Source organism: Dufourea novaeangliae, unplaced genomic scaffold, assembly GCF_001272555.1.
Source record: "Dufourea novaeangliae isolate 0120121106 unplaced genomic scaffold, ASM127255v1 scaffold172, whole genome shotgun sequence".
Taxonomy (NCBI): Eukaryota; Metazoa; Arthropoda; class Insecta; order Hymenoptera; family Halictidae; genus Dufourea; species Dufourea novaeangliae.
Genome location: NW_015374058.1, coordinates 1,395,622 through 1,408,556, shown reverse-complemented (window position 1 = coordinate 1,408,556; position 12,935 = coordinate 1,395,622). Strand labels below are relative to the sequence as shown.

Sequence of the window (12,935 nt, the reverse complement as noted above, 5' to 3'; positions counted from 1 at the left end):
AGTGTGTGTGTGTAAGACGTTTTTAATTTAAGTTCATATTATGTACAATTCGGGATACAGATCCCGTGTGGCCTGCGAAATCGAAAGGACAGACGTGAAAATTAGTTGAATGATTTTGTAAGTTTACCCTGGATTTTGTCGCGAACAATAATTTAACTAAATATAATACAATTCTTCTGGAGAAATGGAATCGAACCACTGGCCCCAACATTCGAACCCAGATCGTTCGTCTCAGAGGCGAACACACTGTACTTCCCAGTGTCGAGCTAACAGCATCGCTATTCGATTCGTATCCTCTCCAAAATGGTGGCCGTCGACGAAAACGAAAACTCACCAGAAATAAGTACATTTACATACTCATATTTACAACCCGTATTCATTCACATGTTCGACAGCGCGAATAAAAATCCTCGAATGCATATAAAACACTAATAAAATTGAAACATCAACACGAGATTCGATAAACTCTTGATATCGATACATAATTAACCTGATTAAAATCTTACCGGAGAACTGGAGATCCGGTTAGTACGTTGATTTCTGCAAAATTGCTCTACGTTAAAATATTCATATTCGATAAAAAAAAAAAAAAATAAATAAACAAAAATCGTCTAAAAATCATTCAACTTTCTCTCAGCATTTTCCCCCATCTTTTAAAACTGTACATGCAAGATTCGATTGAGTTAACAATACAAATAGATCTCTCAGAACCGATCATCTTTTGTCGGTCCCTGTTCAATTTGATCATGATCATTCCGGCTGTCCTCGTGATCCCAGAGGATTCAGCCGTCGTCACAACCGAGATCCAACGATCCATATTCGCGTAGCGCACAAGAATTTCTTTTTTGGTGGGTAGCGTTGTTCGGCGTTCCGGGATGATTCATTTTTTTTTTCTTTCGAAAAGTTCCGCCAGCCGATTACAACTGGCACGCTCATTGAAACCACATATATGCATATCGGATGACAATTTTGACCTACAAGAAGGAACCTATTTGGACGGCAATTACTTTCTATTCTCTATACACGCTCGTTCGCGCGCGACCATCTCCTCTCCTTCCTCCACGTTTTCCGGTTTCTCTCCTATTTTTTATCTGTCTCTTTTATATCGATCGAAAGAAGAATGTGCATCGCGGATGGTTCTCAACGAATCGTTCCCTCCATCGAATGTCCACGTCGATGATCGCAGAAAGTATATGCAGTAATGTTTGTTTTATGTAAAGTAGGTTAGAAAGAAAAGAATTGGAAAGAAAGAAAAAAGTAGTTCCATATTATACCAAAACCGACGTATCTTAGGTTATGTACCCAAGTGATTGAATCGAAAAAGCATGTAACGTCGTAGTAGTTATTAAAGGAACAACAAAACCAAAAAACGTGATTGTGTCGAAATAGACCCGAGGACCGTAAACACATTGTGACCTTGGATCGTAAATCCCTATTGCAACAATATGTTCGACGAGGACATTTGATAGTCCAGTACGTTTCCGGGTTGAACTATAGTTCTTGCGTTCGATCGAGTGTACAGTGAGGGTTTTCGTTATTAATATACTAATCTTGTTTTCAGTACGATTCGTTGGAATTTTATCACCGTTGCACCGTGTAGCATTGTGCCAACCGACCGATTGGAGTAGCAAGCAGCAAAGAATACTCGCTTTCTAAGTACGTGGACAACGTAAGAAATTAAAAAAAAAAAAAAAAAATTTTATTAGTCCCCTCTAGATTCTGGATTTTCACGTAATTCCTGACCCATTGTTCTTTTCCGGTAACGATTGACAACAGAATTCCGATTAGGATTGGTTCGGATCAATTCGAAGCAACACGACTGGGAGAAGCACTTCGGCTGGTCGGTGAAGAACTGAATATCGCGTGGAACGTGTACGTACCATCGGCGGGTAACCAATGGAAATACCGGATATCGGTCTGAATTGTTTGGTCACGTGGAGAATTTCGCTTCCTGGGTCCCCCTTGCACAATAATTTACCTACTAATGATATTGACTGAATTTATACCGTGTTACAAATTAAATCACTAATATTACTAGTACATTTTAAAGGGTTCGTCTGCAAAACGATTGTGATTTGATAATTTTCACAGGTCCTTGGAACGTTGATAATTTTGTTTACGGGTCAATATTTTTGACCGATTGATTAGTGAACTTTCATTGATTCCTTTGATTTTACATGTTTTAGTCGTGACTGATAATTTTCTGTAGTCATTATTTATTGCTTAATTGTTCGAATAATATGTTTTTATGCCTTTGATTTTCATGTAGCACACGCAATTATAATAGTTCGTGTTAATTTTCACGCTTACCTCATTTTTTAGTAAAATAAATAATTAACCTCAAATCGTAAAACAGAACAATAAGGCGATTTGTAATTTGTATCATTTTCTTATAGAACTCTGATAGTTTTATTAAGAAATTGATTACCATCGTGCAACAGAAAGTATCAGTATTGGTAATTTTCAGCCTGTGACTTTTAAAAGTTTCACCAATAATATTAATTCAATTGTGCAAGAGGTCCCTGTTTTTAACTGTACCCTTCTTCCCACCCCCCACCCCACAGTATGTGTATTAATTGATTTCCCACCGTTGTCCTCCAAGCGAATCTCGTAATCTCGGTTCTTAGTTACGGTTAAACATTACTCGACATAAGAGATTAATTGAACAATTATACGAGAGAGAGAGAGGGATTATTTATATATAAATAAATAAATATATATAGTCTTACGGATATATACGTATAGTCTTTGACATACCCTTTCGAATTTTTCGTTACGTCCGTTGGCGTCCCGTCGCGTGACACTTAAACGGTTAAAGTAAAACGAATGATAATAATTCTAACGATAATAATAGTAAACAATTAATTAATTAATAATAAAGAATCGTTTAAATTTGACGACACGATGGCGCCGCGCGAACCAAGATGGTTCAGCGCTGCTGTCCACCTGTCGCAAAAGTCCATCGAGATCAAAACAGTTTTCTTTTCTATTTTTTTCCACGTCATTCCGTATCATCCGTTACTTTCTCGTCGTGTTTCCCCGTTCACCCATTCCTTTTTTTTTTTGCTTTACAAAATCGGGCGTGTGTGCACGGGACGATCATCGAAAGCGAGAAAAGAAGCCGCGATGTCGGCTGGTGTGTCGGGTGGGATAGGCTCAGGCAGATGGCGCCTCCTACCGTGTTAGTTCGAAGAACGCGCGCGCTTCGAATCGACGTGTTCTACGCCGTATATGCACGGAATTTCGAAGGATCGTAGAGGATCCATTGTGATGGATCTCTTGTCCATCACGTTGGGATCGATCGATTCAACTGCGAGTCATCTAAGTTTTTTTTCATCGTGCACGCAGCTCTCGTTCGTTTGCGAACCACGGTCTTCAGCTGCGTTTACACTATATAACAAAGGAGTGTTATATAACAAATTGTTATACAACTTTCGTGTACAACATGTTTTTATAACTTGTTAGAAAATTATACCCTTTGGACAAGTCCGTAACAAGTTTGTAGAACATCTCGCATCTCATTATTACTAATGGCGTCACATTTCATGGATAACATGAAAATTGATGTTCCAATAACATTTTTCTTTCTCTTCTTCTAACAAGTTTTATAACTTTGCTATATAGTGTAGACGCAACTTTAAGTCATCTAGAGAGAGAAAGACAGAGAGAGGCTAACCGGAGCCCAAGCTCTCTTAACATACGGCGCGACGCATAGAGCAAAATACAAAATGGCGTCCGTGCGCGCATTTACGAACCGCTTGAACGGTAATATCGTTCGTTCATTCTTTTTTTTTTTTTGCATAATATATATCACGATTTTCTTGTCGCTTCAATGAATTACTTTTATCTGGCAGTATAATAATTGGTGTATAAAATTTTGTCTTCCTCTTCCTTTTCTCGCGCGTTACACCCCAACCCCCCTCCCTCCCTCCCTACCCACACATGTTTGTGTTTTATTTTCTTCGTATTACACGCTCCGTAAATCACCCGGCTTCCTAATTCGCCGTCAGCCTCGAAGTCGCCCCACAATTTATTAATATCCGATAAAATTTAGAGAAAAATATCACAATTAGCTCTGTTTCTTTTTTTTCCTCTCCCCTTTTTTCTTTTTCGACGCGCAAAATATTTCCTATTTCGTTCAACTTTTGCCCCCGTCCGTCTCTTTGCATTCTGCCGAGGAAAGAACCGTATCCATCCGGGTCGCATCGAATTCGAACGTGCGCGGCGGCATTCCGGGCTTCGTCCCACCACCCTTCCCCTCGCCATGACGCTTTCCCGCGATAAATACGTACTCCGGGACTAGAGATGGCGTGCAAAATCACTAACAACAATTTATCACAGTGATCGCAGAATATCACGATCATGGTCGCGATTTAGCTTCATTTACGACCATGAGCGTGACTTTTTTTTATCTTCAGTGAATTTTCTCACTGTATCCGTAATTCACGGATCTTAAAAAAAACATTATTACAATATGGTTTAAAAATGAATTACATTACTAATTGCGTTTTTAAAAATCAGTAGAAAAAGAAGAAATTATAAAGGAATGATTTGCTACACTTATACAACATATATTATTGATTAGAATTTATAATCATTAATTTACAGTAGACTCTTGATATTTTCCCGCGACAGAGGCTATAGGAGAGTAAAATTCTCGGAAACGGCAACATATCGAGAACCCCCACCATACTGAAGGTACGTTTTCACATGACAGTTAAAGTCATGGGTTTTGTTGTCGTGACACTGTCTGACAGTGTAATTCAATGTCACGACAACGCGGTATCTAGTTTTCATGACGACAAAAGTTGTAACATTTAGTGTCACAACCGTACAAATCACGATTTACCGTCAAGTGAAAACGTACCGTAAGTTCTGCCGCGTCGTAGCCTCGGCCCCAGCACGTGTACATTGTTTGCGTACGTAACGGAGATGGGAGAGCAAATTTGTGCGCGGGAAAATATGCATCAAGGGTAAGTGCCTCACGCGGCAATATATCGAGAGTCCACTGTATTCATTATTCATCATTGTTCCGCGTTATTCCTTTACTCTATACGATGTAACTCGCATTTATCTTTCGTTAATATAAATTGGTGTTCTCCACCAATCATTAACGATCACAAAAATCTCACGTATCACTGATGAGAATTCACCGCGATTTGGGAGCGAATTTGATCGAATCACTCATGATTTACAAATAGAGCAGTTCACGCCATCTCTATCGGGCCCGTTGACAAGAGAACGAGAGAAAATCGACCGGTTGGTGGCGCTCTCGTTGGACGAAGGAAGGCAGGGGACCTCTATTGCAATGACCTAAAGTGTCGGTTCGAGAAACCGTCAACGGTTTTATACTAGGGGACCCGCGTGCTCGCTGCACATCGTGGTTCCCTCCGTCGTTGCGTACCGAACCGAACGAAAAGAAAAAAACAAAAGAGAAAAGAAAATCGTCAAAGATTTTTCTCCTTGTTTTCGACCCGGCGACGGAGCCCAGGAACGAGGCTTCTGTTCCGCGCCCTCTCTATGGTTTCGTATAGATTAACGGAGTGAGAGAATTAGAGAGATAGAGACAAAGAAAGCGCAACAGTCTAAAGAGAAACGGTGCCTCATTCCCGTGACCCCAGTCCCCCGATTATTCGCTATCTACTAGATTCTGAACATCCCTTCGTTCTTCTTCTCTTATTTACGGGCTAGAAAGAAAGAATAATAAAAAAAGAACAAAGAAAAACAGACAAGAACGACAAGACCCTAACGCGGAGTTTGCCAAGGCGCCGGACACCAAGCGATCCGGGATGGGGGCCTGGGTGATGGGGGGGAGGATGATTGTTCGTCGATCGAATCTCTATCCCCCCGGTCCACACGTTTCTTCGACGATTCTTTTCTATTCGGTGGAGAGCTGAGAGTCGACGATCGTCCAAAAAAGGAGTTGTTGTCGGCCCTTCTGACCCCGTTCGCCATCCGTCATGGGATTGACGTGTATGTTGTGTGTATGTGTGTGTTTGTGTGTGTTTGTGTGTGTCTGTGGTCTCCATGAAAAACTGTCGCATCCGCCTCAAAGCATCTAGCCCATAATCAGGGTGACGAGCCAGTGAAATGTTTCACGGGGATGATTGGAGAAGAACCAGGAAGAGGCGCGGTTTTTCCGATGGTTCAGCATCCGTTTGTTGTCTGACGTCGAATATCACAACGGCCAATGGAATTCAGTGTGGTCCTTGTCACACGGGTAGGGTGTGGGTTGGATGAACAGAGGCCGGTCTGGAAGATGGTGTGTGGACACGATAAATGAAAGGGTACCTCCTCTTCGCTGCTGGTACCGGGACGATCGTGTGACCGATCTGATCAATCAAGGTGGTAATGTTTGTCCTTTGGGGCCACACACACGGGGTTTCGATGTCGCTTTTTCGTCCGACGATTAATACGCGGTCTCGGCCGCCGTCGTGTCGCGACGATCGACTCTCTACAATTAACAACAACGACGACGACGACGGCTACGATCGAGAATATTGGCAATTGGCAGTTGATGGAGAACTTTCCCTCTCTCTCTCTCTCTCTCTTTCTCTCTCTGTCTCTTGGTTTTCGGCTTGTCGATTCTTTCCCTTGTTCTTTTTTGTTTTTTCTATTTCGTTAACGTAGCATTGGCAAACTCTGGGGTCGGCTCGGCGACGATCTCCGCCCACGCACGTACGTACGGGGCGGCGTTCGCTTGGCCTAGTCACCGAAACGGCTGCAGGCCTTCTTCCATTTGCATTGCGTGCACCATAGGTCACGGTGCTCCATACCGTACACTTTGCGGCATTTCTTCGTTTCGCCCCGTATCCGTCGCGGCGACGACGGCATCTTGCCCGTGGACACGGTCAACAGTCCCATATTCTGTTGATAGGTCTGGAACGGCCGGGGCGACAGCTTTATGTGCTTGATCGGCGTGCCCTGCGTGAAACAGATATCGTTATGGATTATTTGTAAGAACACACGTGGATCAACGGAGGAAAATAACGAAGTGGTGAAACAGGTGGGTTGCGAACAAAAGCGAGCTTGGGTGGAAGTTTGGAGGTCAAGAACACAGTTTTGAGGTTAGGGACATGGTTTTGACCTGTACGTGCTTTACTAAAATTTGAAAGAATTCAAAGCACTAGCGTTGCGTCATTTTGGGCTATGAACGGGTCAAAATGTAAAGGGAACTAGTATGTACTCAGTCCTCATGGGACACCGTATACAATGAAGTCTCGATAAGTGCACGCATAGTACACGTTCGTCATCCCCACTACTGGACGAGCACGGATCATAACCATGTTGGATATCATTTTAATCCGAAAAATCTCACCAGACGATTTTACTATATCGTTTAACCGTACACAAAAACAGTACATTCCACTAGTGTACACACACCGAGTTCGAAGGCCCCGGTCCCTCAGAGACCAGGCCTTTAAAAGCAAAGTCCCGCTACGCTACAGGTTTCGCAGTCTATTTCCTCCTTTACCATTAGACAGTATACATATACAGGATGTCCCACCTAACATAAGCACCTTCAGTATCTTACTTGCTTTGTATTTGTCAACAATTTTTCGCTTGTATCTTCAAAAGCAAGTGGGACACCGAAGGTGCTCACATTAGGTGGGACACTACTCTGTATACACACCAAGGCTAACATTACACCACTCATCGTATACACCTACCGGTGATTGCGAAATGGTGAATGTTGTGTTCCGTTCCCTGATTCCCACCATCACGTTGTTCTCGTTGTTGTTGTTGTTGTTGTTGTTGTTGTTATTGCCGCCACCTGTCGGGCCAGCCTCGAGGCGTAGCTGTTTCTGATACTCGGGATCCTCGTGCGGCGGCCTCGCCATGTCCCGATGGGACATCGTCGGCGGCGAGCTCATATGATCGACGGCGACTTCCTGATAGTAGAACTCCTCCTCGTGATCGGACATGTCGTCATCCTCCTCGTTATCGTAACCCTTCGATTTTTTCGGCCTGCGGGAAATGCACACGGTTTATTCTTGAGTCGGCCCCCGAGAGCGAAATTGCGCAGATGGTTACACTCGTTATCACGGTGGGTAAAAAGAAAAAGCAACAAGAATGTAGGGGGAGGGGGGGGGGAGCAAGCTGTGCGTTGTGATAATCGCTTTTATTTATCCCGCCGCGGAAACTCGATGTTCCGCAGCATCGAGACTCAGCGAATATTAATCTTATTGGGCTGACTCTTCAAGGTCGACCGTTCCATGGCCCTCGTAACCGACATATTTTCAAATTTTTTTGAGTGTAGTTTTGTCAAAAGTGACGTTTACGGATCTACAGATACCGAAAGGCTGCGCTCTAAAATAGATTTCTAAACCTTAAGGGATTTTACAAAATCTTTTCGACGACTTCCCATCATATTTTGAATTAAGAATTAAAGAAACAAATCTTTTTTTCTTCACTTCTGACTGTAAATATTTTGTTTCCATCGAAAGCCAGCTTTCTATTGTCCTCCAAACGCGTACAAAGATTCCTCGAAAGAGCCAATCACGTCGAAAATTTCGAATATTTCAGTCTGCGTCGGTCACGATAAAGCGGCAATGCGCGCGCACACGAGTGTGTCTCTTCGGTCGATAATTGTTCCGTACTTGTTGCTCGTCCTCAACGGGACACACCACTTACCCCAGGTGCGATTTGCGCACGTGTTCCTCGATCAGCGCGACCGTCGCCTTGATCTCCATGCATCCCGGCCAAGTGCATTTGAACACCACCGCAGCGTTCGCCTGAAATCAAAACGAAAAGAAAAAATATTCAAAACCAGTGATATTGGATCGATAATCAGGGCTGCAGATGTTACGATTAGATTGGTCAAAAGGGGGCAGCTTTCACGAAAAAAAAAAAAAACAAGAATCACCAGGGGAGGAAAAACCTTCTTATATTCGATAACAGTTCGAAGATGATGCAACACGCGGTTCAAAGAAATGGCTGGGTGGAGGGAGGGGGGTCGCTTCCACAAGCTGCGGATTTTGTTGAATATTTCAGGCATCCTCTGACGGCATCTCACGGTTCGTCGGTCGATGCGACGTACCGTGGAATCGACCACGTAGGAAGAGAGCACACACACACACACAACTTGTGTACTGCTGTGTCGCGCCGTGAAGGAACGTTGAGCGAGGGGAGTGGGGAAAATCGATGCGCAGCGGTGGCTGCGCGCGCGTTTCTTTGTTTATATCTCTCAGGGGCCGCCGGCAACAGGACCTCTCGGTGGTGTGTCCCCCCCCCCCCCTCCCCCATGGATGACGCGCGAGGATGCAACCCACGCGGTGTGGTGTGGTCCTAAACTCCCCAACCGATGTCCTTGCATTTAATGCGTTCATCCGCCCCCACACGTGCTTTTACTGGTTTCGGATGAAATGGCAGGAATCTGTGTATTATTTAACCATTCGGAAGCAGAATACTTGCTGCATGCGAATATTTATAAATATTAATGACAATCGATTGGTAGATAATGGTTCGCTATAAAAAGTAATGATACGCAGAATATGTGAGTAGAAATTGCGTAAAAGTTTTGACACCTAACTGGTGTTTCGGAAGTCTGCGGACGAATGCGTGAGTCACTCTAAGGTGTTTACGAGTTGTTTGGTGTCCTCCGAGATGCTATAAAACAGCTCAGAGACACCATTTTGAACTATTTGAATAGAAAATACGAAAAACCATATGTGAACAATTTTCAAGTATCTGGAATGAAAATTGCGATAAAAAATAACAATAAATAATTCAGACCTTAAAGGGTTAAAAAAAACATCTAATTGCATGCTAGTCTGTATATGTACTCTGATTTAGATTCTTCGGTGCAGGGACATATTACTGCACACTGAAGTTAAGATTATTTTAAGTTTTGTTTAATTAGTAGATTATCTACAGTGATCTCTTAATACAGTCAATCCTCGATGAGTGTTCGAAGGCTCCTCGGCACTGACAAGCAAGGCTCAGCCCTCCCCCACCCCCTCCAACATGTCCATGTGATTCCATTATTTTAACCAATTAGTCGAGCGGAGGGCGTTAAACGTTAATCGACATTTTTAGCCCGTGATGCACGACAATGTACGAGCTCGGTCGATGCACTTCGGCCAGAACAAAAAAAGAGGTTAAAAGCGAAGGACGACGCGCTAGTGGACGCTTTTAAGAGGTCGATAACACTGTGGTCGATTAACAGGTTACGCATCCTGCGAGCATCGTCGCTCGTTTTCACGCGTTTACAATATATATAGAAGAAAGAAACGTGTTCCTCGATGAAGAAAAAACACAAAGGTTCGAGAATAATAAACAGACAAAAAAATGTTAGACATTTCCTGTGTCAAGATCTCCAGTTTCTTAAAAAAAAAAATAATAAAAAAAAAAGTCATGGAACAGAAATAGCCCACCTGCTCTCAGTACCTCTAGGCTCCCTATCGGACATTTCTTGGACACTGTCCGATAATTTCGCAACAGCCGTGTTCAAGTTTACCTCTGCGACTTAACGTTCTCGTGAACGGGAGCGCCATACATCGTACCGAATTTCCATAACTTGTCTACCCTGGAGCAACTAGGCCTCAGTTCAGGAATCAGCGTAATAACACGTTAGAGTGACAAATTAGCGATACCCGTGATCCCATCGGGCAACAGAACGCGCGATATCACACACGCTTCGGGAGCTAGACCGCGGTATGGCCGAGGTTGGGTGGGGAGGGGAGGACCGTGGCCTCAGAGCTCTATGAAAGTTGCCCCCTCAAGGACTCCGAGAGTTTTCTTGTATGCCGTGACAACTGCACGTGTAAAGAAGTCGTTGTAACAACAGAATTATTACAGCTGTAAATTGTCCCCACCCCGACTGGAAGACGCAATTGACGCGCGCGATTACTTCCTCGAGTCGGTTGAAAGTGAAATACAGCTTGAGATTTTATCGGTTCGAATGTCATTAGCAGACTCTGGGCAACACAGCGGGCAGAAGATTAATGAGCAAGAGTGAGAACACCGTGTCCGTGTGTGTTCTGTCGATTGTACAAATTCGCTGACACGTAAACGCTGGTTAATATTTCGAATATATTTTTAGGATCACATAAATGGCCAGTGAACTGATGGAACTTAAATTTTCGATTTTGAAGATTTTAGTTTCTTTTTTTGTTTTCAAAATAGGTTATTCTCTTTAAGGTCACACACCGAGCAAGAGAGACTTTGGGAATGAACAGCCATATTGTAATTTCAAGTTACACTGGTCAACTGTGAAAAAAAAATATTTTTATTTCATTTTCGAAAACGTACTTAACGTTTCAAAGTAATTTTTTTTCTTCGTATTTCATTTTCTTTGTCCTAAAATATTCTAAAGTGTGTTCCATAATAACCAAGTAAAAATGCAATCTTTTCTTGACGAGTATACTCGACATAAAAATCGAAAGGGTTAAAATAATGGTAAAACTGGTGTGACTTCGAAGTTACCACCGGCGGCCATTAGATGGTTAAAATGTTCGATAGCTCGGAAATATCCGTGGTTCTAGGCGAGTAGAGTCAGGGATGACAGTATATATGCACTGGATAATGGAGTAATTTTTTGTCACGTGACCACGGTAACCGAAAAAAAAAGAGTCTCCCCCACCCTTCCGGCGAAAAGTTGTTGGCTTGTTCAAGGACCTTTTTGCTCGTGACATCACCTCTGGAAACGGTACACGCGGGCAGAGCGCAGCGTAAGTACGGCGTAGCATAGACATTGCCGAGGTCACAGACCTTCTATGCCGGTTGGCAGGCAATGCTCTCCCTTTGCTTTGCCTTCGCTCGGGCCTGCCTCGTATAACCGAAGAAGTTAGCGCGTGGCGATCCTTCCCCCCACACCACCCACCCACCAAAGCGCATCAACTTTCAGTTACGTTGAGAATCCCTAGATAAAAATTACGAGAACAACGTGCGTCTCTATGAAAGTAACTAGATCTCGACATGTCGCTGACAAATGGCATACAACAAGTGAATTTCATTTAACGGATTGTATTCGCCCAACGGAATCAATTGATGTTGATCGAAGCAAACAGGATCCACGCCGTACTGTCAATAGGACGGAATCAATGATTTCAATATTGTTTTATTTCTATGTATACACTTGACGTGCAAACTCGGCTCTTCGCTAGGGGAAAAGTATGGCGTAGAGAACGGGGGCTTGCCTGCCACTTGGATATCGGGAATTACTGAAATTTATGGCCAAATTAATATTCAATTTAACATTTCAATACTTGAAATAAATTTACCAAGTGGTAGAAGGCAGCTTTTCTCCTACGTCACTTTTTCCCCTAGCGGAAAGCAGTTTGCTCGTGAGGGTACATCCATATTTTGGATATTACCGACGGCCTATTCAGCCAAAGGGTAGCCCAAGTACTAGCACAAGAGGCCGAAAAGAATCGCTCCAGTTTTCATTTTGGGATTCTTTACGTACTGGTTCAGACACCCGAAACGAATCTATCTTTATGCGGTTCGAAACTTCACCGGGTTTCCCTGTGACCACCACCGATCTACCCACGATACATCAGCGGCCCCGCGCTAACAGGTTGGCGAGATTCGGGCGGGACGCGCTGGCTGATACACAACGGACGGGGGAGGGGGAGCGACCGATGTAATTGGTCACGGACTGTCCCATTGGCAAGATTCTAAAAAAGGAACAGTCGACAGAGCGACCAGAAGAAAGAGAGATGTAAATCTCCAGCGGATGGAGAGCAGAGAGGATCTCTCGTGCTCGCGCGCGTTTTGCTCCGAGCCCGGCAGGGATGAGTAAGCGAACGACGGACAGGGTTGCCGAGTGCTAGAAAGTTTGTCCGTGGGTGCATCGTGCGCAGCGGCGATACAATGTTGCCGGTAGTATAGATAGCTAGATGGGGATGCACACGCGCGTGGTCTCTGATCGCCAGGCATGCCGGGGCCATCTACCCTAGGCGGCAGCCTCCTTTACGCGACCACTCTATCTC

At 43.7% G+C, this 12,935-nt stretch overlaps 1 protein-coding gene across 1 annotated transcript in view; it reads right to left on the bottom strand.

Annotated features, from left to right (window-relative positions):
• Positions 1-5,689: 5,689 nt before the first annotated feature.
• The window catches only part of LOC107190131 (zinc finger protein 395), a 94,136-nt gene continuing 86,890 nt past the window's right edge, over positions 5,690-12,935 (bottom strand). Inside the window, exons 6-8 of the mRNA XM_015578884.1 lie at positions 8,635-8,735; positions 7,671-7,968; positions 5,690-6,924 (exon numbers count right to left, since the gene is read on the bottom strand). Coding sequence (XP_015434370.1) covers positions 6,706-6,924; positions 7,671-7,968; positions 8,635-8,735 — 618 coding nt within the window. The 3' untranslated portion in view covers positions 5,690-6,705. The remainder of the gene's footprint in view (positions 6,925-7,670; positions 7,969-8,634; positions 8,736-12,935) is intronic.